Source organism: Doryrhamphus excisus, chromosome 23, assembly GCF_030265055.1.
Source record: "Doryrhamphus excisus isolate RoL2022-K1 chromosome 23, RoL_Dexc_1.0, whole genome shotgun sequence".
NCBI classification, from domain to species: Eukaryota; Metazoa; Chordata; class Actinopteri; order Syngnathiformes; family Syngnathidae; genus Doryrhamphus; species Doryrhamphus excisus.
The window spans coordinates 9,525,306-9,548,005 of record NC_080488.1 but is presented as its reverse complement, the minus strand read 5'-3'; the positions used below and the strand labels follow the sequence as shown (position 1 = coordinate 9,548,005).

The window sequence follows — 22,700 nt, the reverse complement described above, 5'->3', positions numbered from 1 at the left end:
TTACAAAAATTACTGCACAGTCAAAAGAGTATAGGTCATTTCCAATAATAAAGAATAGTTCATCGCTTATCAATAAAAAATGCCACCCCCTCCCAGGAGACAGAAGCTGCAGGTATAGAAGTCACTTACTGACTTTTAATGGTCGCCCAGGCCGTTCCTGTGGCATGGATTCACTCTGTGACGATTTTATTACCTCATTTTCAGGGTGTGCTCTTCTAAGCTGTTTATGTCTGCTGAAGATAAAAGAAAATCATTGCTTTATTACCCAGACGGAAAGGGTCTGTTTACAGATCTGCCTCTTATAGCCTATAAGCTGTCCCGTGTGTAAAATAGCATTCTTTTCCCAGCTAATCCCAACGTTGAAGACGATTTTTCATCACAGCGACGCCTCTCCAAATAACATTTAGTCTCGCTTGGCTTCTCGTTAAACATTGCGGTGCAGATTTGTTGGTGTCCTCTAGCTTGAAGCAGTGCATCCGTGGAACATCATGATCGCCGTTCAGGCAAATGCTGCTGGAGCACATCGTGTACGATTATGAGTAAAGTGCCATCTGATGACCGCCGAGCCGCACTGCCTTTATTATTACGTGGATGAAAAGTCGGGCTGCAGCACAACCTGGTGGTGGGACTCGGTACTGCAACACTTGGAGCACATTCTAACAGCCACATGGGCATTTTTTTCTATTATGGGTGGGTTTATAATATGTTTATATAGTAGTTACACTTTTTTAAATGCTTAATACATTAATAGTAAACTTTTGTAAGGCAGAAATGTTTCATTTCAGTAATGGTAAATATTTTTTATCACCTACCTATAACCTAAATTAAATATAAAAGTAGTTGGGAAGGGTTTAGAACAGGGGTGGGCAAACTTTTTGACTCGCGGGACGCATTGATTTAACAAAATTGACAGGGGGGGGCAGACTATATAGTATTTTACATGCAACAGTCCTATTTTTACACATATTTTACATGTAAAAATGTCATGCAATCTGCTATATGCGCACTTTGAAATCATTTATTTGATGTAAAGTGTTGGAAATTAAATGTATTATTATTTTTATTATTATTATTGTCTTTATTATTACTATTTTATATATATATTATTATATTAGATTTGTTATTTGTTATAGTAATGTTATTATCATTATATTATTATTATTGTTAATAATACAAATAATAAAAAACAATAATAATATTGCGACTATTATATTAATATTATTAACAACAATATGAATATAATAATAGTAATATTATTATTAACAACATTCTTATTATTATTATTATCGTCATTATTTTTATTTTTGTGCTTGTGTTACTTTTTCCAAGAGCATTTTGTAAACAACAGACCACATCAAATAACGAAATTGATAAAGCAGCTACCTCAACCATCAAAAAGTTGGCCCAAGCCACGATGCCAGGTTATGTGTTGAGTTTAAATGAAATACTTTGGAAAAAACAGGCGGGCCATATTGAAACACTTGGCGGGCCGCATGTGGCCCCCGGGCCATAGTTTGCCCACCCCTGGTTTAGAATATACTGTCTTTTTAAAAGCGCAATTTCACAGGATTTCCAACAAAATCCTCAAGAGACAAACTTCACAAGTTGACAATTTATTAGGCAGCGCAGCGGAAAACTTGCAATTCTACTTGTACAGAGCTTGTTGTAGTGTCAAGTTACTTTTCCATTTTGCGCGGAGAACAAAGCGGAGTACAGCAGCACGTCGGACACAATGACAGTTGTAATATTTATTATAGATGATCCATGCGGGTTTAGTACGCCGCCGCCGTCTGAGGGAAGCGACAGGCGCTGCGTGTGAGCAGTTCTCTGATATGATCTCCTATTATGCTTTTTTTTTTGTTACACTCACCAGTTTCTTGTGAAGTTGCTGTTTTGTTGCATTTCGTCTGATATGCAAACTGGAAAAAAAAACTGTAGTTGCTGTTAACGAGATAAAACTTGCAACTGATGGACGCGGGTATAGCCTACACCGACACTTGGATCTTACGGGACTATGATGTGCTGCTCACTTTCAACTTATTTAGTGGAAGCAGGGAAACAAAAGCATAAAAAAAAAAATAAACAGTATGCTAATGTTGATAGAAATGGTGATTTAACTTCTAAGGGACAAGCGGTCCCAGTCTCATCTCGACGTGGTGCGTGAGCCAAATAGCCTCGGCGGTGGCGTCGCCGCCGCCCTCCTCGCTGGCCCGGACGGGAGCGGTGAGGTTGCGGAAGTCGTGCCGGATCTTAAACGAAACGGTGACATCGGCATCCTCCTCTTTGCGGGGGATCACTTTGATGAAGAAACCAATTTTGTTGGATTTCCTGAAGGCAACAACACTGCGGAGAAGACCACTCGAGGCGTAAATGTTGGTGCGCCGTCCGGTGTGTGTGTGTGTGCGCTTATCTACTCACTCGGGGTCATCGTGGAAGTCTTGAGGTTCAGCCAATTCATCATACTCAGCAGCAGCATCCTTCCCTGCCAACACCAGCTCCTTACGGGGCACAATGACCTTAAAGACAAACACAAGCCAAACACTCAATCCTCTTTTTTACGGGAGGTCAAGCAGGAGTCTCATCTCTATTTTTTCTCCCAATTCAATTTTACGACTGCCTAAACACATTTCCTCAACCCGAAAACGGAGCAAAGATTATATTTGGGGGTCATAGAGTTACAGAAGAAATAATGGATCTGGGTGTATGTGATCATAGCAATAAAATAGTCCAGAATTATGTATGATTAGTAGAAAGCTTCTGTAGCAAAAGGAAGTCCTGCCAACAAAAACATTTCCAGCAAACGAGCAAGACTGCATGGGTCAGCAACATGATGTCACACTAAGAGGTGAGCCAAATCCCCCCCTTTTTTTGGGACGAGCTGGTCAATGCAAGCAGCCAAGCGTGTCCCTATGCGGTCCGCGACGGCCTCCAGGTGTTTGAATATCAAATCAGGCAGAAAGATAACTGCACGCTCACTTTTGGTCGCAGCGCCAATAGAAATGGGTCGGGTTGTGTTATGGCCAGGAGCTCTTACTTACCTAGTCAGGTCTGTGACTTCATCATTATAAAAAAAAAAAAAAAAGAGGCCAAGACAAACAGGCTGTCATCAGAGCTGGCCGTTGGCAACAGGCGGCTCAGCAGACCGTCCTCCAATGGGATCACAGCGCCACTTGCTGTGCCCGAGACAGCTGACAAATGGAGCTCAAACAGGACTTGACTCCTCAGTGAGTAGGGTTGACGGCTAGTTGTGTGGAGTACTACTAATACGACTATTACTACTACTACTACCACCACTACGTGCTCACCCTACACATTGTACAAGACACTTGCCTGACATTGCCGTTGCCTTATGTCCTGTTTGGCAGCAAAACAGCCCCAGACCATCACACTACCACCACCATATTTTACTGTTCTTTTTCTGAAATGTAGTTTTATGTTTCCCCACAGATGTACCACAGAATATCCTTGGGGATCATCGAGACGTTTAGTGGCAAAACTTAAACGAGCCTTAATGTTAATTTTGTCCGGCAGTGGTTTTTGTTTTGGCCTGCAGTTGCTGTGTGGTTTTGTTCGGACCTCTTGGATGAGTGCTCGCCGCGCTCTTGGGGGAGTTTCGTTTGGCCGGGAAGGTTCACCACTTTGTGGTCATTTGTGGCAAATAGCTCACACTGTGGTATGCTGGAGTCCCAAAGCTTTAAAAATAGCTTTTTTTTAACCTTTTCCAGACTGATAGATCTCCATTAATCTCAGTTGTTTTGTGTTTTAACGCACACACACACACACACAAACAAGGCTGTGTAGGTTTTAACCCCCCCCCCCCCCCCCCCAATAATAAACTGATTCATTTAAAAGCTTCATTTTGTGTTGTTTTTGTTTGATGATCTGAAACATTTAAAGTGTAACAAACACAAAAAATAGGTAATCGGGGAGGGGACAAACACTTAAAATGATCTACATCCTATCAATTTCAGTGCTTAAATTGTAACAATAATATATTCTTAGAGTGATATACTGTTGAAAGACACTCAAAAGTGTAAAACGTTTAATAATATTGCCCATATCTGGCCTATTAAAAAGTTTTCACTGTTTTCCACCACACTGCACCACGTCTCCTGCACTGCCTGAGGGACAAATAGATGCTATTTTCCTCCCCTCCACGAGCAGCCTTTGCGCCATCATTACAGAAAGGTGAGTGTATATTGTGTGCAGTAGTGCCAGAAGGACCAAAACCTGGCAGTTACATTTAATTTCAATGAAACCCTTTGGTCCCCGAGCTCATAACTACACACGGTATGTATTACAAACAAAGCATAGAGCCCAGATCGGAATCCCCAAAGACAAAATAATTTCCAAGATGTATGAAAATTGGATGAGCTCAGCAAATATGATCCCATAGCGTCAATGAAAGCCAAATCCCCCCCTCCTTCCCCAGAGTTGCTCGCTTGGCCAGGTAGTTTCTCAGCATTCTCCAATAGCGCTGCTGACTGATGGTGGTGAAGTGAGTAATTCATGTCAGCCAAACGATAAATTAGGCAAATTAACAAAAGACCTGCTAAGTTAATCAGACCTGGCGGTCATGTTTTATGTGATTTTCTTGTTTTCATTAACATTTTACCCCAGACTATTTATATTGAACAGGTGCAGCTTAATTAAATGAAACCCGTAGTTGTGCCCTTTTGCAATAATAGCAGGAATACATAATATAGTGTAGATATTTTGTGTGATTTAAGAAAACTTCCGAGGGGAGTTCGAATACCTCTGCAGTGCTGTTGATGTCATCGGGATCGTCTTCCTCACAGGAAGCCAGAGTAACGTGGGTGATGTTCTCCACTGGGTTGGTCAGGGTCAGCAGCACTTGGCTTTCCTAGAGAAACCAGAAGGTATAAAGGTTTCATTAACATCGCTGATGCCTCATGGAGGGATTCTAAACAGGAGTTCACAAAATCATTTGCGGATTGAATGCATATCGCTGACCTTCATGTGGCGCAGATTTGGAATGGACATAATTCTCACTTCAGGGATGTAACTCCTACGGAAAGAATTTATAGTTCATTATGAGAACATTGAATATGAGAAATGAACAACACTTAAAAATAAGAGGCAACATAAAAAGAGAAAGCCCTTGGTAAGTAAAAATAAAATAACGGTACACTTTAGAAATACATTTACTACATTCTAACTATCAACTCATTTAAAGACCTTTTTATAAAACCCAACATGCAACTCCCGATGACTGGATTTAACATCAGAGTAGTTTGAAGCCATGAAAACGGCCACAAAGTGACAGAAGTGCATTCGGTAAGAGCTCACATTGAGCATTGCATGCAAATTGTAACGCATGTATACATATAGTTCAGTTCCAAATGTGAAACTTTTTACTGAAACTTACTAATGTTCTACTGCTAACTGCTAAAAAAAACTTTTTTTTTGCTGAAAAATGAGCCTTTAATTTGGTAGGTTCCACAATATTCTGTGTGCCTCACTGAAAATCTTCTAAAATGGCTGTGACTGAAGGGGATGTCGCTTGCAAAATGGCTGTGCTTGAATGAGTTGAATCATTACAATAGCAGATAATCTTCTACAGTGGAATATCAAAGTCACTCAAAAAGTGGCACGATTTGGTGTTCGCCCAAAAATGTTCTGGAAAAACTGTGTCTCCTGTACACAGGAGTTAACTTCTCATTTTACTTGGACAAGGTGATTAAGGTTTTATGGTTCCATCTAGGAACGTGTTTTTCCACTATATTATTTCTTAGGGGGAAATATTGAGTTGAAATGAGAACATTTGGATGCATCTTTGTATTGACACTGTAAGAGATATTTATTTACTTAAACAGGGCTTTACTGTCATTGAAGTTCATGGGAAACGACCGCCCATTATAAGGAGAATATAAGGTGTACTGATAATAATTCTAAGTGGTGCAAGTGTACTGTGTAATGTGCGTCTCCATGAATTGACACTCACACAGCCACTAGCTGAATTTTAAACTTGATTGAAGTCGGATTGAATTCGGGCTTGCTCAGGTTGTGCTCGCATTTCTGGAGGGAAACGACATAAAAGTGATGCAAAGTCAGTCTACGGTACACTGATGTGAAATAACCAGGCAAGGATTTGTCCGTCTGACCCTGCAGCGCAGTGAGCGCTTCATGAGGAGGTGTTTGTGTCGCGGATGCAGCTGGGAGGCTCCGGCAGGCTGGAAGTCGGGCTGCAGGAGTCGCTGGCGCAGCGTGGTAACTGAGACGACGAAACTCAACTTAAAAGGTTCACCTCGTGTGACAGTGTATATCATTACAAATATGATTGACAAGAGGGGTTGGCTTACCCTCTGGCAAACTGATGGGTCGAGTGTAACAATCCTCAGGCAGAGGCTCCACCTCATCAAGAGCCTGTGCAGGCTCAATAGTGATCTCCCTCTGGTCCTCCCCCTCTTTAAGGCTGCCAAGAAACACATGTCCGGTTATCAATATACCCTTATAATGAAGGCTATTTCTTCCACTTGGTTGTAATCTGCCACCATTATTTTAAGCTTCCAACATCCTTCCTAATCTCACATTTAAACACATTTAAAAAAAAATCAATAAAACTTATTTTAATCATCCAATTCTTCACAGTCAACAGCATTAGTGCCTATTAAATTGATAGTTTTAAAAGAAAGAGCATTTAACATCCCATTATTCTTCTTCTGCTTTGTAATAGTCTACTAATGAGTTAAGATTTTATAATGGCCATTATACGCTATCAAAACTGTTTTTTTTTTTTGTATTGTCAGCCACTTATTCATACTCATAGAACAGATGGAGGTCCTTGAATGCGACGCCCAGAGGGCAGTTGTTCTCCACAGTAATAGTGTAAGGACAAATATGTAACTAAGGCAGAGCGGCCCTTTCAATTCACAACTTAGAAGACATTTTATGAGTACTCCACCTTTGGGCCACTATACATACATAAACATTTATATATATGTATTTTTGTTGTTAAAATGATATGAAAAAAACAGTAGGGGAGTGTAATTGCAGCTGAAAAAAACATGTAACTCACGAAAGACCAGCCAGAGTCGAAATGGGCGCTCCAGACCTTTGCCGCTGCAGTCGTGTTCCAAGGCCATATTTTTCCTGCAAGACCCAGAATAAACTGAATCAGAAATATGTATTAAACACAATCTACAGCTACTTTTAACAGAAGGTGTCGTCTACTAAAGAGATGTGAAAAATTCTAAAAAAAGCAATACAGGAAACAATTGTAAAGCAAAATGAAAGAAAAGAAGAAGCTTTAAAAACCTTTCTGCCATGATTAGCAGGAGAGAATTAACTGAATGTTTTAGCTATTGTAAAAAGGGTCGTCAGAGTTAATGCTCACAAAGTATTCTTTTACTGTCATTTATACAGTGCTCTCGACTAATGAGTGTGTTTTAGAGTGAAGCCGCAATATTTTTTTTGCTTTGAACGGCATGCTGTTTGAGTTATGAGCTGCTAGTTGCCGGCAGTTATAGTAAAGGACTCAATAAGATTATTAGCATTTGCATAAAGCAAACATATTATCTGGTCTTATGTGAAATAATATTCCAAATGTACAGAGAGTTGTAAATGTAAGGTGGCTGCATTTTGCAAAGATAAATATGCACTATGCTTTTAATTATTCAAAGAAATGATAAAATACATAAATACTAATGTCGCCCCTCTCCTGCTAACATGCACAGAAGGTTCCAGTGTGTGAATCTCAAGCCTCATGTCACCACAGAAACATTCATGTGATCTGTGAGGTCACGCTAATTTCGATTAGTGATAAAGACTAAGAAGTGCTACTGTGAAAAGGCAAATATAACTCACCACCACATGAATAGTGTGTTGCTGTGGGGGGGGAGGGGGGGTTCAAAAATAAAATATCAGGATGCATTAGCAAAGGAAAAAGGGGAGAGAGTGAAGATGTGAAGTGATTAAGCAAACATCAGTGGCAAAAGGTGACCTGCAACAGCAACACAGACAACTCTCAAGTGGAAAAACACAGCTAGGCCGTCACAAGTTAAGCGATTAGAGATTGTTCTGCAATCAAGGGCTGGAAGACTCAATGAAACATTACACACAGTCAACTAACTTGGCTGTTTAACATACAAATCTTTTTATATAATATATTGTTATTAAGGTAGCTCACACAAGTATGTCCATTCTCAACACAACCTGATAATAAAATGCTCCACTTATGTATTAAATGAATCTCTTAACATTAAACTACTTTTCTGAAAAATGACACACTTGTGTGACATTTATAGAAAGGTTATAGAAAGGTACAGACTTTACAAAATGGGTTTCGTGTTTGTCTGAGTGCTAGCGGTGTACCGAGAAAGCCAAAGGCATGCACTGTCGTCTCCTGGCCAGCTTCTTCCTGTCTCGCTCCTGCTTCTCTCTGTGAGCCAGATGCTGGTAATACTCTATCAGCTTGTTGATCTGCGAGGAAGGGAAATTCACAACAGAGACATTGGTTTTGCATTCTATCGGTATGAAAATGGCAATGGATGTCAATAACACAGTATAAGGTGTCAAGTCAGCAGAGTCAATGGGTGCTTAATGTCAGCTGACTGATGCCAAATGACATCTACGGTGATGTCGACTCAAACTACTTTGCCGTTCTATCTGTATAGGTCGCGATCGACGTCATGAACATCCATGCTCTAGAAAGTGTTAAAAGTTTGGTGATGGCAACAGTTTGACCCTACACTACAGTATTTCTCCTATACAAAGACACACTCTGAGCCACTGGTGTGTTGGGGAGGGGGGATTCAGTCAGAGACATCTATTCACAACTAAACATGTGATCAACCCAAGGGAATTTAAATGACTGGAGAAACCTACCCGCTGAGTATGAGAGTTTTCAGGCTCCTGCCACCCACCACTGGCTGCAAAGGACAAAATAGAAAGGTGTTTACATTTCAAGACATCACAACTGTCGTATGTATTTAATATTTAGTATGTCACAGATTTGAGAAAAATAAATACATGCACACCTAGGCGCCCGATTCACATAGTAGTACGCACCCACTGACTTGTCAGCCATTCCCACATCCCTGGAGGTCCAGCGGCAAAAGCCACAGGCCAGGTAGTAGGCTTTCTTCATAGCGGTCTTAGTGGGATCATCGGGCAGAGGAGCAGGGATGTTCGTAGCTCGAGTGGACAGGGTGTGCATGCAACATGGGCAATCAAAACAGTTGGCACACCTGCGACACCAACAGAGAAATGTTAATAACAAAGGAGGGTCACATGTGGAGACATAATCAAATACAGAATCTTCTGCAGACTCTATCAAGTGAACCTTACCTGTTCTTTTTAAGTTTAGCCTCTGCAGAGGGCATGTTTTCCAAGCAGCTGGGGCAATAATGGGAGTCCACCTTCATTGAGAGGTGTAGAAATTGTTAATATACTGGAGAAATTAAAGGAAACTGAGCAATTTAGGGGAGAAAATGCCTACTTGGTTAACATCCTTACTAATGAAAGACCTGTCGGGGAATCTACCATTGCTAACGTCTCCCACAATTTTGCTGTCCGGGAACGATGCAAATAAAAATGTGGACGCATAGTAACATTCATTACATGTAATTTTATTGTAATCACAAGCTATCGAGCTGGTGCATGCAAGTCAAAATAGTAAAAATATTTGTTGGAAGCTCAACTTGGCCCTTCTGGGCGTGGTGTTCGTGACTGTGTGCTAAATTTGTAAGTTTCTTTAACAATGGAAATCACAACTGGCTTATAACATAATAGCGTGTAGAGGAACAAGAATATTATTTTATAACTGTCAAATACTGAGCTCGTCAATGATGTTTTGTACATCCGGCTAGTGCTAGGCTAGTTAGCGTTCCTGCGAGGGCTAGGACCTAACGTAAGCGGAAGCTAAAGCGCTCACAACCAATCGAATGAAATTATTTTGCACAAAATCTTGATTGGCAGTTTGCACAACCATTCGATACTTGTGAATGCTCCCTCTGACTCCGCCTATCTGTCATAGCTGCTAGCAAAGCCAGCTAACACATAAGCTACAAGCTAACACAAAAACGAAGGCAAAACAGGAGAACGTACCTCGTGAGACACACATTCTAAGGATCTTAGCTCACTGCAGTATCGGCAGAAATACAGATGGGATAAAGGAGCCCTGATCTTCTTCTCTCCGCGAGCCAGATAGACGACTCTCTCTGGCTGGAGAAGGGAGGCCATCTCTGCCAGACTTCCACCGCCGCTGTGTTGCTTGGATGTCACGGATAGTCTGTTTTCTCCGAGAGCGGACCCGGAGCTCACAATGTCGACCTCTTGTGGTGTTCACTGGAACTGGTTGCATGCAAAACTGGAAACAAAAAAACTGGATTTTCCTCTCTCCGTATTATGTAGTATTAAAACAATGTGTGCTCACAATTCAGGCATTTAAGAAACACATCCAAAAGACTCACTATTGTTTGATTCAGCACCTGAAAATTTTACCTAATGCGGTGGATAAGTATAAGTAAAAATCTAAACTAGATTTTAAAATGTCATCCTGTCCACCTTGCACCGCCTCCATGGCTATGACGTCATTATCTGGCATCGTCATGCCAACCAGCTGTAGCGTCCCTCCCCCTCCAGTAAGACTCTCCCAGACGAAGCAGAGGACATTTAATCCACCGGAGGTGTGGTGAAGGGAGGGCATGACGTGGATGTCGCCGCTGCTACTGCTGCTGCTGCTGGGCCCGCTGCGGCCCTGCACCGCCGGAGGAGCCTCGCTCACTCAGGTACTGTAGGGTGGAACTCATTAGAACCAAGACAGTGGATTTCTGGCATGATATGCATACATTAGAAAAGAAGGGATAATGGTGCAATAGCTTTTGTAGACCTCAACCAGGAAAAGTATGAAGTACTGTTTTCAAATAAAAATGAACTACTATGGTAGATGCAGCAGATCAATAGTGTTTTGGGGCCACTATGCATACTTAATTGTAGGGGTGGATGGTTGTAATGTTGGCCAGGGGTAAGATATCACAACCAGAGGAATTTGATGAATCATCATCAGGATTTTGCATGGATATGTAAATGTACTGCATGTCAATAAACAACCTAGGAGCAAGGAAAACATCAGATCATGTGACAAACCGCAAGGAGGAGGCCAAGACAGGATAATGTTTACAGCCTACATTGTCATGAACAAAAAGAAAGATTAAATGTTAGGCGGTGTATTAGTGGCTATGGTGAAACCAACTGCACATTTTGGTAATGGAATTACCTAACAACTGGGAACAAAGAGTGTTAATGAAATAAAAAAATAACAATATATACCAAGCATATGTATTGCATTCCAATTTAAGCATGACACATTATAATAAATAACAATTATACTGTACTGTTATTGTTTCAGGTCTGGTAAGTTAGCAAAAATTTGAAAAAAAATGTGTTTTGTCTGTAAAAGAATATTTCGGTTTCACCCCGCAATAGAATAAATAACATGTGTGTCTGTGTGTTACCTCCAGCTGTGCGACTCCTCCATAGACGGCACCATCTACAAATACCAGGCCAACACCTTGAATGGGAGCTGTACTGTGAACTTCAGCGACTACGCGGGAAGGAGCGTCCTCATCGTCAATGTGGCCACCTACTGAGGATACACCTTTCAGTATGTGGGTAAGATACGTAGTATGAAGAGAGGTTAACTACTATATAAAAATACACAATACTGAGATAGTCACCTATAGTGGTGTTTTAAAATACTGTTTGAATTGTTGGGCTGTCAAAGTGAACCATTTTTGCTATCAATTGTGGCATTACAGAAACATGAAATTTTTTTTCTTGCCTTTTGAGTCATATTTTTTGTGAAATTGTACAGTTTTTTTTATGTTAGTCTTTGGAGGTTCATTTGTTTATGTGTACATTTTCCGCTCTGCAGAACTGAATGCACTTCAGGAGGAGATGAATACGCTTGGACTCACTGTTCTCGGCTTTCCCTGCAATCAGTTTGGGAAACAGGAACCAGGCAACCGGCATGAAATCCTGCCGGCTTTACAGTAAGGCCTCTCTCTGTCACTGTTTGGTTAAAGATTTAATTAGGGTCGCTCAACCTGTGGAGAGTTACAGACGAGAAGCTTATATTGTACAACAGTAGTATGCCATTAAGTGGTCAACTGCATTGCTAAGATGGACTCATGGTAAATCCTATCCATCAACAGGACTTCATTTAATCCCTTTGTTCAGAATCAGAATCTCAGATGCCATCAGTCACCTTCTAGGCAGGACACGGACTCTGCAGTGGACTGTTGCAGCTTAGACGGAATGTGGGCTGGTGTCAGGTTTAATCACCAAACATCTGTAAAGCAACCTGCTCAAAGAGGACAAAGAGACTGGGATAGTTTTACTTGCAAGGAGAGTGATTGAAGTCTGCTCAGTAACAACCTCCAAATCAACTCTGAAACAGCCTTCACTCTCTTGCCTTTTATTTAGGAATTCCCTAGGTCACAGGAGGTCTCAACTGCTACGGGGGAAGGGTGTCCTGACTATCCAGTTGAGACCATTTAAAAACAAACCACTATCTTTATCATACACGCATTCTTCTGCTTGTGGTTGACTGCTTGAGCAATCAACTGTCCCCTTCTGCTGATGCCACATCCTGCAATAAAAGCAAGTCATGCATACATACACAGAGAACAAAGCTATACCTATCTTACCAACTTGTAGCTAGAAAGGCAAACAGTTAGACCAGCAAATTGGATAACTTATCTACAACAGTTCCAACATTTCCCTCCTGTTTATCCAGTTTGCACTAAATAGGTTATCATTCAATGACCTCTTCTAAAACGATTTTCAGTCAAGAAATCATTACTTTAGCACAGCATGTTACACTCAGAGGGGAGACTCATAGTCTCCTGGATCTGGGAACAAGTCTGGTAGATTGAGAAAGCTATCTTCTCGGTCGTCATCGCCTTTTTCATCTGCTTAGGGCAAGAGTGCATATACCTGACACTTCTTGCTTAATTGGTTGGATAGCAGTGTATCCTCTTGCCCAACGTCAACTGGGATAGATAAGTGACACAGGAAAAAGACGAATGGATGTCCAGGTGTCTTAAAGTCTTTGTCTTCAACTTTTGTGGTAGATGTTTTCCGTATGACATCAACGATGTGGTGAACTTGATGTGTATGATTTGAGATGTTAGATTGCCGAATCATGTCGAAGTCCTTGTGCCTCTGTTGATGGTTTGCTGTCAGTCAGTCAGTCAGCCAATCCTCTTGATTGTAGGCTGCAGGAGCTCACGGTGCGAACTCGTGGACTCCATCCAAACACGCAGTTGAGAAGGTTGAGTGTGCATGGACATTTCTTCCGTTCTGGTTGTCGTTGTAGTTGTAGTCCTCTAGTGTTCAGGTAGTGTCTTGACCTTGACCGATCTGTGTGCAGGTCTCTCATTTGACCACGCTGACAGTGGAGTCTTCCCTCTGCTGGAACTCCAACACGTCCTCTCCATGCCCGCCAGGGCCAACAGATGTCAGGTCACTCGACACCCACCAAGAACATAGAAAGAAATGAATGAGCAACACAACATTTTACCATCTACGTGATACATGTCAGATGTGTTCCCTACACATGACTAATCTCACTAATCTCGAGAGCAGTAGGCAACCTAAGAGCAGTAGGCAACCATCATGTAGTGTCTGACTGAATACAACACTTTGTTCATATTTTGGCCATTGACGTTGATTGTAAATGAGCCTTAAAATTTTCTAATCGTCAGGAGAAAGCCCACGTAAGCATGAGGAGAACATGAAACTCCACACAGAAAGGTTCTCAAACCTTCTTGCTGTGAGACAGCAGTGCTAACCACTCTGCCATCATGCCACCAACATCTATTTTAACTTTAATTTTAACATCCACCCTCTGCATTTAAGTTTTTGCCAAACAACACAAGGTTTCACTGAATTTAAACCAACACACCATCTGGTCTGAATTTGCATTAAGATGGACATTGTCACACTGTAGTAGTGTTCCTTGCTCACAGCTGGGAATTTGGGTTTCAATGAACCATTTGCTCTCATTAGCATGACCATTGGCACTATGGAAGGCAAAATACCAAATACAGTAATATAGTTAAGAAAAAACAAGATACAGTAACTTACCAAAATCTTCAGCATGTTGTACAATCCATGGAGTGTCACTGCCACTGCTGATCACTGATCATTATCAACCTCTAATGTTAGAACTCATACCTACCTTTGTTTCACTCACTTTGGTTTTGGAGAAACCAATTTTAGCAAAAAATAATATATCATGTCCAATTCTTAACAATGATTACTCAACAAAATGATATTTGTCCCCCCTTTTGACACATGTTTTTCCCATGTGTCAACTTCCAAAAGCATTGGCAGTTCCCTGTAAAGTCAAATGGTGGTTATCTGTTTATACATCTGCAAACAGTAATCTGTGAAGCTGGACAACATCAAACAAAGTTCAACAATTCATACTCTGGATCCTGAAGAAGTGTCCTGTGGAACAAACTGAAGTTAAAACGATGACACACCCTGCCAGGTGTGTGAATGACTTCAAGTGTTACAGTGTTAATGTTAGTACATGTTAGTACTGTTAAACAGTTTTAAACAAAAAAGATGTCATGTTTCGGCCACATATGACATTTGTCTTCTCCTCCTCCCGGAGAATGTGCTTTCCTAATGTGGAACAATGAAGGTTAGGTTGGAATATATCATGGTAGTTGATGTATTCCCACAACACAATAACAACCCTAAAAGAACACTCACATTTAATTTTCAGTCAATTTAAATTTTTGTCACAGTCCACTGTCCCCCTGAAGAACCCTGCTGTCGGTGTGTCGCACTCATAGTCGTCATGTCAGGATGTCATTTGCAACATTTAAAAGGTCCAAGTTCCTTTGAAAGTCGGATTGTCCTAATTTACAAGGCCTTTTTCGGAATAGCTAATTTTTAGATGAAGGTCCTGCATACCCTAAATTAACTATCTACATTTTAGCAGATTTAATTTATGCCTATTGATGCTAAAAGAGCAGAACAACCTAATATGTTCTTTGCATGCGTCTATTAATAAACTAATCATTGGGTTTGTTCTGTATTGCAAAACATTTGTTTCCCTTTCCCAAAGTGATGGTCAGGGATGGCTTCAGCCTCACATTCACTCTCACAGACAAACAAGACAACACAACAATGAAAAACCAGCTGGACAGTCCTTTCTGAGTGTATTTTTGCCGAAAAACACTTTTCAAAAAATCCAATTCCGGACTGTAATAAATTAACAAATTGTTTTTGCATTCCCGATCAAATGTAAAATAGCATGCTTGTACAAAAAAGGCCCACATTATTCCATTTGTCACTGTGTCTCTTTTAGATAGAGACCCATGAGGAATGGAATCATTGACGTCAAAAAAAAAACGGTACCTGAATAACCCAAATGTGCATCAAGGCAGCACTTATGCCCAGAACAAAATATTTGTGAGATAAACATTCCCCTAACAGCTATCCCTATGTCAATATCTTTTATCAAATTTCTCATCACCATAGAAAGGTATGATGTGCATTGAAGACCTTGCAGAGCATCAATTTGCATAAATTGTGTGTGTGTGTGTGTGTGTGTGCGTGAGTGCGTGAAAGTACATTCTTAACCTCCTCCACCAGTTGAGCACTCATGTCACCAGTTTGCATCTTCCTTTGAAATGCATACAGCTGATTGGCCTCTTGCTTCACCAAAGTGTGAACATCAGGGTCAGTGTCAGTTTTTACACCTTCACCTCCATCTGGATTAGAAAATAGGCCATTTGGTCCTTTGCACCATATGCCAACAAACTTAATTTTTGAAGTTGAATTTTCTCTTAAACAGAAAATCCAATGGTGACTTGTCTTTGGTCCACTTCACCTGATTGGCCAACAAAGTTAACATAATTGCCATTCAACTTTGGAGAGGTTAGGAATTTGTCATTCTTAGTGAGTGTGTTTCATCAGAAAGGAAAAGAAATAACCTTGCCATATTTTGTACTACGTCTTCTTATAGCATATTCTAAAAGAGAGAAGTAGATCATATTCTACATAGTTATCAGCAAGAGGGCTGATTTAAGCCAAGACTCTAAACAAAAGGAAGAAAAGGACAGGGCATATAGATGTGTATGTGTGTGTGTGTGTTACTGTCAACTTCAGTATCATCCTTGGCATCAGATGAGTCAGAGTAGGCATGATCCCATCACGCCCCACCTCCTTGCTTCCTTCCACCTTGCTTGTTAAGAAAGTCCTTCATCAAGTCTTTGGTCCAAAGTCCCCTTTTGCTGCACATGCCAGGGTCATATTGCTGTCCCAGTCTCTTCTCTGGATGTCCTCCTTGCAGGTGGCCATTTGTTGCCACCCATGGATTCTGGTGCATGGCTTGTCCTTGCATCAAAGGTGTGATCCATCCAGTTCTAATTCGGCCACATTCCGCTTTAGTGGCTGGTGATGTGATTGTCGTCACCGTGATCACCATGTCAGCAAACGTCTTCAGAACTCTTCAGTGGTCAGGGAAAGTGGGACAACTTCACTAAACACAAGCAGGGCTGTTATGGCCTCCCCACACGCCTTCCTTACACCATTGTCCCACTCATGGTCTCCACCATCAGTCACAGGATACTTCCTAAGCATCCGTTTGGATACGAGCAACAATGTATGTCTGGAAGGGATCATTTGCAGTCAGAACACAGTTCATGTGTTGGATCTTCTTCAGGTCTTGGTGGAGATGAAACTGGACATAATGGCATGGCTGATGATATTGGACTCATCATGCATGTTGTTGTATCAGGATATTGTTGTCAGGTTGTTGGCAGAGCAAGGGTGGAGGTCTGTGATCAAGATCATGGTCCACTCTGAGACACTGAGGCACTGTAGGAGAAAGAGAAGGAAGACCTATTCTGAGAAGTCTTGTCTGTTCTTTTCATGTCAGTGTGTGTTGCAGATCTTCATCATCTATGTAACGATCATCATTGCAAGTCTTAGCTGCAAGCCGTGCTCTCTGCCCTCAATGGTTTTTAGCCTTTTTCATTTTTTTTTTTCAAACAGTCCATGTCCTAAACAAAATTCTTGAATGCTCTTTGATTTTCTCTCAAATAATTATTTTTCTTTTAAACAATGCAATGTGATGTTTTCCCTTATCACCATTTTTCCCAACAAAAATCTCACTTATCTATTTTGTTTAACTCACTTTCTCTTGTTCATATAAAACTCACTCCTCTTTTTCTCAAAAGTTGATTTACAAAGTGACTGCTGTAGTCTAATTCTGTTTCATTGAAAATATATTGCATGCAGATTAGATGAATAGCATGTTAAACTGTGATCAGTACCTGTTAACCACTAGTAGAAGGTCAGGACATAGCATCCTGTGCTGCGTCTCGTGTTATCTTTGCAGAGATCATTGTGGGAGAACCAAAAAGCCAGGATGGTCTCAGGCATTTATGGCCATTCACTCATTGGAAAACTAAACTCAGGAGGTAATAAAGATAATGGGGTGAAGGAGCAAGTATCTGGTCCAGGAACAGGATCCTGGTCCATCTCACACACATAATCCCTACTCCATCCCATCTGAAGCCAATCTACAACAGCTCTGGGATGCAAGAATCAGGGCTGACCTTCCTTCACTTTTATTTAGCTCAATAAAGTCCATGTGTATTACTTGAAATTAATATTGTGGTTTTGGAAATTGGCCACACCTCGGTCACAAGTTGTCCTGGATGTTGCGTTTTGCACACTTTAAAAACGCTCTACAACATTTTTTGAATAAGATTTTTTAAATACGAATTAAAGTGGGTGTTAATAGTGTGACACATCCCTCCTGTTGAGACATGTGTAACACCATGGCTCAAACATCAGCCCACTTTTACACTTTTTTGGCAAGATTGGTTTCTTATCTGGCGACATATAAACATTTTTATCCAGGGTTGCTTTATTCCTAATTCTTCATTTGGTGCTGAGGCTCCCACTGGCTGTTCCAATTGTTGCCTCAACACGTTGTAAGGACCTAAATATTCATTATCTTCCTTCCTGTGAAACATTACGGGTTTTTCTTTCTCTTCACTTTCCTTTTTTTTCTGTTCACTTTCCTTTTCTTTTTGTTTTTTTTTCTTTTTGCTGTCTCTCCTTCTCCTGTTTTTTCTTCTCTTCTCTCTCCTGCCTTGCCCTTCTTTCACCCTTCTCTTGCTGTCCTGCTATTTTCATCCAGACTCGTGTCTGCTCATAACCTTCCTTTTTCATTTTCTTCTCGTTTTGCTTACATTTCTTTTTTATGTTTTGTTGTAACTCCCTAATACATCCCGTAGATAATTTTCCGTTGAATTCGTACTGTTTTATCCAATAATATAGGGGGTCTACTGCTTTTTCAACTACTTTCCAATCCTTACACGGGAGTTCTTCAAGGACCTTTGTTTTTCTTTACCTTGTCCCTTCCCCATTTTGAACTAAATTTGGACCCAGTGGTTCTTAACACCTGTCGTGTTCTAACACTGGGGTTATTTTCAACAAGACGGTGATCAACAACCTTTTGTGGTAAAATTCTCTTCAACCTTTTCAGGTGGAATTTTCTTGCCTATAAGCATCCACAAAGGCTCACCATTTGTTTCTTGTTGGTTTGGCATAAAACACAGTTACCTAGTGGTAATTGTATTTCCATTCATACATTCACACTTTCACACTTCGCGCGTCCCGTTTTTCCAGACTAGAGGACTCCGCCGTCCTTCACAGAATTTAACGTAGTTTATTTCAACTAGAGGAGTCTGTCCTCCCACGGAATTTAACTGTCTGACCTGATGGAGTCTAGAACTGTCAGGGTTTGGTACACTTACTTTTTCAGCACAGAGGACTCCGCCGTCCTGTGTAGAATTTAACTAGTCTGTTTCAACTAGGGGCGTCTACCCACCTACGGAATTTAACTGTCTGACCTGCAGGGTTTGTCTATTCCCACATTCATTCCTTTTAAACAAAATTTGTACTCACAGTCTCTTTGTCCTTGGATTTCCCGTCAACCGTCGGATCCCAGCCCGAGAGGGAGGAACCAGTCCCGGAAAGGGGCTTTTTGCCGTGGCCACGGACTTGTCTGGGATCTCACTCACACGCTGGAATCGTCAGGTATCTTGGGATCCGGCTCGAAGGACCATGTAAATGTCAGGTTTAATCACCAAACATCTGTAAAGCAACCTGCTCAAAGAGGACAAAGAGACTGGGATAGTTTTACTTGCAAGGAGAGTGATTGAAGTCTGCTCAGTAACAACCTCCAAATCAACTCTGAAACAGCCTTCACTCTCTTGCCTTTTATTTAGGAATTCCCTAGGTCACAGGAGGTCTCAACTGCTACGGGGGAAGGGTGTCCTGACTATCCAGTTGAGACCATTTAAAAACAAACCACTATCTTTATCATACACGCATTCTTCTGCTTGTGGTTGACTGCTTGAGCAATCAACTGTCCCCTTCTGCTGATGCCACATCCTGCAATAAAAGCAAGTCATGCATACATACACAGAGAACAAAGCTATACCTATCTTACCAACTTGTAGCTAGAAAGGCAAACAGTTAGACCAGCAAATTGGATAACTTATCTACAACAGTTCCAACAGCTGGCTGCCAGGAAAAAGCTAAAAAAAAAAAAAAAAACATAACCACTGATAAGTGCCCCCGCTTCTGGATTCCAGGTATGTCAGACCCGGCAACGGCTTTGTTCCAAACTTCCTGCTGTTTGAGAAAGGAGATGTGAATGGAAAAGACGAGCAAGAGGTTTTTACATTTCTTAAGGTAGGCTTTCTCCGCTTGCTCAAACTCTACACTACATGGACATGGAAATACGGTTAAAAATAACAGAATATAGAAGAAATAAAAGCTTTGTGAAATAATAACACAGAGAACAGATACACAATCTATGGGGATGTATGTTTACTTGAGTGTTCTAGCCTTAGCCTTCAACTTCTTCCACGTGAAACTCATTAAACAATATTTTCTGAATAATGCTGGAACATACTGTTCCTACAAAAATACAAAATGTTGTGGCAAAGCAAAGCGCTAACTAAATGGGTCTGGAGCAGGAGGTTTTCCACGCATGTCACAGAGAACATAACATGGCTGGGGCCAAAGTGATCTGCAACATATTTTCTGTTCACGCTATTAAATGAAAAAGTTCTGAGGTATGCTATATAATAATGAAATAATGTAGAAATGTATCCACCTTATGATACATTTACTATAAACAATTGAATGGTCAATGCCTACGTCAAGCGGTGAAGGGTGATGACGTCATGCGAATCAAGTGGCGTCCCATTTCTTCGTGGCTTCCTAGATAAATAAAGAGAGATTATTTGCAATAAATAATCATAATCAGACTAAATAAGTCAAATTGGTTAATTTCTCACAACGTACCAGAACTTGGGAATCGAAATCCCTGCGTTTGAGAGGCATGTCCTATTGGTCCACATAGTGTTCATGCTCGTTTCCAGTTATGCACTGCGAATCCCCACATAACTGAACCATTGGCAACCGTGCACATTTGCAGATTGTTGATCAAAACCAGTAGATAGGTGGAAAATCCATCTCAAAAAGGTTGAGCACCACAAAAAGTAGACAGAGGCAAACTGTATTTGCTTGAGGGGGTGTTATTTATATTGTATGCAGTGGATCAGCTTGATATTTACACTCCTACTCACAAACCAACAGCTTATAAATGCAAATGTCCACCTCGCTCATGGGTGCTAATAACAAATAAACCAGGTGTGCAACACACAATGTAACTGTAGGACTGTGCATGAAAAACGCTGACACACTACTTTACATGTAAAACAATATTTTATATAAATGTAGAACCCGCAAGGCATGCTGGCTAGCACACACTTCCAATAGGAAGTTACATAGTTAAAACATCCTTTAAAATAGTATTGTTTTGTATTTAAAGGTTTATTTTGATACCTGCATAGTCTGCGTGTTTACTTTTTGTGATTGCACCATGATGACCTCATCTGGTTAGGGTTGGAGGGTCGAAATAGATATTTTTATGGCATCTCAATTACTCTTTGTGGTTTGTCACCATTCATGGCAATGATGATATGATGACTTTGTCTTTAATTATTAACCCATTTACATCCATCTTCCTATAGAATTCCTGTCCTCCAGTTGGAGACAGCTTTGGTAACCCCACCAGCAGGCTCTTCTGGGAGCCGCTCAAGGTCAATGACATCAAGTGGAACTTTGAAAAGTTCCTAGTGGGCCCGGACGGGAAGCCGGTTATGAGATGGCACCCGAGCATCGATGTATCCGAGGTGCGAGCGGACATTCGCACATACCTTCTCCAGCGTTACACACAAGATATTTTTAACTAGACAAAACAGTAGATTCTAGATGCAGTTGTTGTCAAGGCGTAAATGGCAAAAGTTTCTGACATATTGAAGGTAGCATGTTAAATGAAGAAGAGGTTTGAAAACAGAAACACTGTGGAGCCTCTTTGGAGTCTGGGCTTCCAGGCCAGCTCTTCAGTGCATTCAAGCTGTCCTGTGAGCCCACAGCATCATGTTATCTTCTCAAAGCAGGATCTACTGGCATTTACAGCCTCGATGTCAATAACTTCTAATAAATCAGTGTGAACTGCACACTCGCTTGCAATCTTTTACTGGACTGTGATTCATGCATCAGATGAGGATGGAGAATGGTGTGGCAGATTCCGTGTTGATGTCATGAGTCTATTTTGAAATTGTGAATACAATTTACCCCTCCGCCCACATGAAGACATCTGTTAAAGCACCCCAATAATAAATGGCAGTAAAAGTGCACTAATAATGAAATACACACAATTAAAAAAAGCCAGTAAAACTCTTGTCAAAATTTAAAATATTTTTGTTACATATATTAACTTACGAACAAGATACCTTGAATGTGCCTTGGTGTCAATAAAGCCCAAGAAAATGCAAAAGAACAACAGACATGTTGAAAAAACATGTCCCCCAAAAAGTAGAAGAAACCCAAGCAAAAACAGTGAAACACTAACAGGAAGTTAGCTATAGCTCAAACCAGCTAACAAACAAAACACTTAATCTTGCTAACTGAATTCTACGTTTGTCAACTTGAAATTCACATTGGTTTTTCGCGAATTGTTTTGTGACTTACCTCTTCTTTACAAAAAAAATCGCTGATATCATGGTCCATTAATCGACGAGTTGCAGCCAAAGACCGCGGTTTATAATTGAACGCCATCTTGAAGCCCGTGCTGTTTTGTACTACGCATGCGCAAAATGACCCTCGTCTGCTTGATAGCAATGGGCATCTATCCAATATCGAGACTGGATTATTATACATACGAGATATACATTGATTTCGGTAGCAGAAATAAACATGTTAAAATAATTTCTTACACATTGTCTGGTTTCGTGTATATGAACGGTTTTCGTGGGAATTTAATCATAGTTTATTCAAAGTTATATTAAACCAGCGATTAATCTCGCTGTCCTGTCCACTTTGTTCCGATGGATACTTGGTTAGAGAGATTTTTCTCACTGTACTTCTGTATGTTGTATCCTACCGTTGTTGCCAAATTAATAACAAAAAATATTAAGACACTTAATAGTTCCTTGGATGTTATGTTTTTTTCCGGTTCCAAAGTATATATTCTTTGGCGGGACAGGGACAAAATGGCTGCCGTGCTTTAGTGCACCCGATTTCACTCATTGGTCACAAAACAGGTGACCAATAAAGTTTTA

At 40.7% G+C, this 22,700-nt stretch overlaps 2 protein-coding genes and 1 long non-coding RNA gene across 4 annotated transcripts; 1 reads left to right on the top strand and 2 right to left on the bottom strand.

Moving 5' to 3' along the window:
• Window positions 1–1,597: 1,597 nt before the first annotated feature.
• dctn4 (dynactin 4) lies at window positions 1,598–10,319 on the bottom strand. Of its 2 annotated transcripts, XM_058063130.1 has the most exons (14): window positions 10,069–10,319; window positions 9,310–9,380; window positions 9,031–9,209; window positions 8,848–8,891; window positions 8,335–8,442; window positions 7,828–7,848; window positions 7,040–7,113; window positions 6,324–6,436; window positions 6,126–6,235; window positions 5,966–6,039; window positions 4,975–5,029; window positions 4,757–4,864; window positions 2,419–2,516; window positions 1,598–2,343 (listed from the first exon to the last, which is right to left on the bottom strand). In XM_058063130.1, the coding sequence occupies exons 1-14, from the start codon at window positions 10,201–10,203 to the stop codon at window positions 2,121–2,123; spliced, it is 1,413 nt and encodes a 470-aa protein (XP_057919113.1). In that variant the 5' UTR covers window positions 10,204–10,319; the 3' UTR covers window positions 1,598–2,120. The 2 variants fall into 2 exon arrangements, with proteins under 2 accessions (XP_057919113.1, XP_057919114.1); XM_058063131.1 differs by lacking the exon at window positions 7,828–7,848 and having other exon boundaries at window positions 10,069–10,314.
• A 285-nt stretch (window positions 10,320–10,604) lies between these two features.
• On the top strand, window positions 10,605–21,596 carry gpx3 (glutathione peroxidase 3). Its single transcript, XM_058063132.1, has 5 exons — window positions 10,605–10,751; window positions 11,484–11,634; window positions 11,897–12,014; window positions 19,659–19,758; window positions 21,108–21,596. Exons 1-5 carry the CDS (start codon window positions 10,668–10,670, stop codon window positions 21,327–21,329), a joined length of 675 nt encoding a protein of 224 aa, XP_057919115.1. The 5' UTR covers window positions 10,605–10,667; the 3' UTR covers window positions 21,330–21,596.
• Window positions 12,312–22,260, bottom strand: LOC131110236 (uncharacterized). The gene is made up of 3 exons (XR_009120861.1): window positions 22,111–22,260; window positions 20,377–20,460; window positions 12,312–20,292 (listed from the first exon to the last, which is right to left on the bottom strand). It is a non-coding gene; the product is annotated as an uncharacterized LOC131110236 (long non-coding RNA).
• Between the last annotated feature and the right edge of the window lie 440 nt (window positions 22,261–22,700).

Excerpts from the sequence above, each read along its gene's own strand:
- dctn4 (XM_058063130.1), bottom strand. The coding sequence starts at position 10,203 with ATGGCCTCCCTTCTCCAGCCAGAGAGAGTCGTCTATCTGGCTCGCGGA. Across the intron at positions 9,381-10,068 it reads TAGAATGTGTGTCTCACGAG|GTGGACTCCCATTATTGCCC; the intron begins GTACGTTCTCCT and ends CTCTCAATGAAG. Across the intron at positions 6,437-7,039 it reads TCGACTCTGGCTGGTCTTTC|CCTTAAAGAGGGGGAGGACC; the intron begins GTGAGTTACATG and ends GTTTCTTGGCAG.